The 5,042-nt window shown below is 31.5% G+C and overlaps 1 protein-coding gene across 4 annotated transcripts in view; it reads left to right on the forward strand.

Moving 5' to 3' along the window:
- Nucleotides 1–1,835: 1,835 nt before the first annotated feature.
- Nucleotides 1,836–5,042, forward strand: part of LOC106875699 (UDP-N-acetylglucosamine--peptide N-acetylglucosaminyltransferase 110 kDa subunit) — a 63,112-nt gene continuing 59,905 nt past the window's right edge. Inside the window, exon 1 of one of the 4 annotated variants that reach the window (XM_052968628.1) lies at nucleotides 1,836–2,027. In XM_052968628.1, the coding sequence (XP_052824588.1) occupies nucleotides 2,003–2,027 (25 nt within the window). In that variant the 5' untranslated portion in view covers nucleotides 1,836–2,002. The remainder of the gene's footprint in view (nucleotides 2,028–5,042) is intronic. The other 3 variants (XM_052968627.1, XM_014923946.2, XM_014923945.2) reach the window with 3 other exon arrangements.

The raw sequence follows: 5,042 nt of genomic DNA on the forward strand, positions 1-5,042 counted from the left end.
TATGTGTGTGTGTGTGTGTGTGTGTGCATTTGTGTCTGTGTTTGTCCCCACAACATCGCTTGACAACCGATGTTGGTGTGTTTCTGTCCCCGTAACTTAGCGGTTCGGCAAAAGAGACCGACAGAATAAGTATTAGGCTCACAAAAGAATAAGTCCTGGAGTCAATTTGCTCGGCTAAAGGCGGTGCTCCAGTATGGCCGCAGTCAAATGACTGAAACAAGTAAGAGTAAAGCGTAATACACACACACACACACACACACACACATATACAGTACTGTTTCTACTTCGCGGATTCTCACCTATCACGGGGTTTTTGGAACGTAACACCCGTGGTAGTTGAGGGATTACTGTACTGATCAGATAGCTTGTGTGTACACCTGATTGGTGGAGTGATCAAGCAGCTGAGTGGTTTCCTAAGTTCGTGTCACCGATCGCGAGATCTTTTGCATTACAGAACTCCAAGAATTTTACCTTGATCTTCCCTTATTTTGTGTACCGAACCCATAGCTACCATACACTCCAGAGAAGCTATAATGGTGTGATCCAATATGTCTATTAAAATCGTCAGCTGATATTGGAGACGCCGTTGACACTTATCGAAAGTTGTTCACAGAAGGAACTCGGAAAAGCACATAACACGCGCATACACAAACACATTAATACTCGCGCATACACACACACATTAATACAGATAAACGACAGAAAATTGAATATACATATAAATATAAACACACGTATATAAATACATACATACATGTACATACACACACACACACACACACATATATATATATATATATATATATATATATATATATATATATATATATATATATATATATATATATATATATATGTGTGTGTGTGTAATGACTAAGGTAAATTACCCAGAGACGCCGTCCGTCAGAAAATTAACAGTCAAGTTAATGCCACCAACACTGAATATAGCGATGGGGAAAAAAAAAAAATTTGCTCACGCTGACACCAACACGTATACACATATAATCAGAGACATAGATATGTGCACGCTGCGAAAAGGTTTTATAAATTGTTTATTTATTTTTTCGCAAGAAGAAGAAGAAAGCAGGCGTTTCTTCTGCCACCATGTTTTTCTTTTTTTTTTTAATGGTTATATTTAGCTGAAACAGCGATTAATGTAATAAATAATTAGAAAAAAAAAATCCGTGTGACATTGTTTTTTTTACAATTATTAGTGAGAGATAATATATTAATTTATTTTATTTTTAATGATAATTATTTCTTAATGATAATGATAATAATAATAATACATCATTATCATATTGTCTGTGTCCTTATATATCTTAATAGAATTATCGATTCGAAGTAATGAATAGCTACGTATTCATTGATGAAAGTAGGTCACATTGTAATGTGGAATCTTCTCAGGAGAAAATCAGTCCATCTTTATGATATTTAATAATTCTGAGACATTTTGCGAAAATTGCATCTAGTTGGCAGGTTAAAAAAAAAATTTTATTAGTATTATTATAAATGTTATTGATACGGAAATATATTTTCGCCATGAACCTCGGAGAATTGTTTAAAAAAATAATTCATTTAAATTTTTGTATGTTTATAAAAATTTAAATGTTATTTTAATAATAAATCATGTAAAAAAAAATTTAATTTATAACGAAGCAAAAATAAAAGAAAATTACAAAAAACGAAGGATAAAAAAACAAACAAATTTCTGACACGATCGGAATTATGAAATCGGTAAACTTCGGCATTTTTCGTATCTCACCGAGAATTTTTGTTTTATTTTGTTTTATTTGATTTTATGTTCTCTGTTGTACTTGAGAACGAAGCAATAAAAAGTTGCTTCCGGAAATTGCCGATTTTTAACGAGTAGTCAATCGGAGAGACAGTCCTTTTACAGACTTGGTCCCGTCCCACTGAGAATAATAAGTCTTGGTTGGTAAATCTGTTTGGACGCCATTTTTGTGAATCTTGGCGGACAAAGGTTCTAATCCGAGAAACAATGGCGCAAATTTCTGATACGACAGGTCAGTCTTATAATTCAAAACCATTCTTTTTCAATCATTTCTTTCAGTTTAATTACTTTTTATTCTTTTCTTCCTTCATTTTAACCTCGATTTTATCCTATCGTCTGGACGGTCTTACGAATGTCATCTATTGAGTCATTTCATAAAAGCCGCACGCAGCATTCTATTAATTTTATTTATTATTTATTCCCAATTTTACTTCACATCAATTTCGCTACACATTTTACAATCATTTCCAATACCAATTTATATATATTTAACCTAATTTATACTCCCAAAACATTGGCTTCTCCATAATTTATACAATTCAGTCTTTCCCATCTGTTCATCTTGTTTATCTTTTATTCTCTCGATGTGGATTTCTAGAGATTTCTCTCGTCTTATCTCTGTTTTCTATCTAGCTTTTACACGAATAAATCTCTTATAAATGTAAATATGCACGCTTATAAGATAGCTATCTACATGTATATGTATATACACTCATAGGTATTATATACAAATAGGGGCATAACTACAGAGTTCTAGGTTAGATAGCTGTCTATATATGTATACATATAACATCACATATATGCGCACAATACTTCGTGTGTGTGTCTGTGTATGTATATATATATATATATATATATATATATATGTGTGTGTATATATATGTATATATATACACGTGCTAAAATCTCTACATGCATATACTTATAAAAATCTCTCCATCTTTCACTCCATATATATATGTACATATATGTATGTATATATATATAAAAACCTGTGGATGAAATTGACAATCACATAGCCATGAAATTATATATATATATATACATACACGTGCAAAAAGCTCTAAGCCTCTGGGTATATAAACACATACGAAATACCTGTATATCTGTGTGTGTGTGTGTATATATATATATATATATATATATATACACGTACTGTATAGCTTTCTGCATATGTGTATTAAAAAGTAAAGTTGCCTCGAGCCACGTAGTCGTACACTTAACCCCTTTTTCCCCCTGGCATTAATTTTTTAAAACTGATAATGTGTACCATATCCACGATTTTACGATCTTGAGCCCAACAGTCTAACCACTGCGCCACGCTCTGTCGCCACACATACACATATATAGATATAATATATATACATACACAGGTCCAAAACCACATGTTTATATACACATAGAATGGTCTATGTATATGTATACACAGATTTGCGTGTGTATAATAAACTCGTCAAACTACAATCTTCCTCGTTCTATAATCTTTATTAATTGTATATATATGTATATATATAAATATATATATATATATATATGTGTGTATATATTGTCTCTCAGCCACATCTCTTTCGCTCCATCCATCCGTCTATCTATTAACATGTCTTCTCCAAGGCTGATGTTCTTAACCTTTTACTTGTGCACTGTTATTATTATTATTATTATTATTAGAAGAAAACAGCTGTCTCAGCTATCACCCTAAACCTCCATGAATTGAATGCTGCCCCCTCCCCCCAGTATTACGCAAGAGCATTATTCAGTATTCAGTTATGATTTTTCGATGCGGACCGAGGTTTTATCGAACTACTACTACTACTGTTGTTCAATTGTGATTTTTCGATACGCACATAGATTTCATCGAATTTCGCTTTATTCAATTATAATTATTTTCTATGATGCTGATATGGGTTTCGTCGAATCCTTTAAAAATCTTCATGGCACCACCAGTTCTTTATGTATTTTGTAGCAGGAAAACGATGAACGTCGCAAAATCTCAATTTTCCAGTTCTCTCAATGGCACGGTGTTCACATCTGCATTAATAAGATCGTTATTAGCACCATCATCTCCACTCACTATCTTTTTCCCTCATCCATCTATCTATCTATCTATCTAGCTATCTCCTTTATGGATGGATGCGTATATTTAAATTCGTGTGTAGTTTTCTTCATGAAGAAGTCGCCGGATAAACCAATCCCAGGTTATCAAACCACTTGCAACTTCAACATTACACCCAATTCTAATAATAAAGACAATTTCTCTCTCTCTCTCTCTACTATGTATAATATGGTATATTTCACCAAGAATTATTTCATTTGGCATTCTTTAATACGCAAATTTCAGTGAACTCCCTTCCTTTATATTAAAGTACACAAGGTTATTTCTTTTTGTTTTGACTAAGTCTCTGTCCTCTGGTTTCGCTGTGTTTTTGTTATTTACTATTTTTCGCTTTTCCCTTTCCTTTTCCTGATTGGAATTGAAGTTACAAAGGGAAGGTGCACTGCCTGTTTTACCATTTATTCACGCAATCCATAAATCCGCCATGTGTGTGTGTGTGTGTGTGTGTATATATATATCTATAAATATATGTGTGTGTGAGGTAACTTATGCGTATATTTATTACATAGTGTTTACGATCTGACTTCAATGAGTTTCAACATCGTATTGTGGTAAGCGTTCAGAATTGTGGAGATTATTTTTAATTTCATTTTAAAGACTTACAAGTGCGTATATTAATAAACCTATACATGTATATATATACACACACACATGCACGCACATCTGAAACATACGTGTAGCAAGGTTGAGAAGCATTCTTTTATACTGGTATATCTCAGCACACTCTGCCATTATTTTCATTTACATAAGCATAGAAGCTCATGCACGTGGGTTTTCTTCATGCGAGTTATGAATTCCATATATATATGTATATGTATGTGTATATGTATGTATATATATATGTATGTATATATATATGTATGTATATATATATGTATATGTATATATATGTATATGTATATATATGTATATGTATATATATGTATGTATATATATGTATGTATATATATATATATGTATATGCATATATATATATATGCATATATATATATATGTATATATATATAAATGTATATGTATATATGTATATGTATATATGTATATATGTATATGTATATATGTATATGTATATATGTATATGTATATATATATGTATATGTATATGTATATGTATATATGTATATGTATATGTAT

The sequence above is a fragment of the Octopus bimaculoides genome, chromosome 6 (assembly GCF_001194135.2).
Source record: "Octopus bimaculoides isolate UCB-OBI-ISO-001 chromosome 6, ASM119413v2, whole genome shotgun sequence".
Lineage (NCBI taxonomy): Eukaryota > Metazoa > Mollusca > Cephalopoda > Octopoda > Octopodidae > Octopus > Octopus bimaculoides.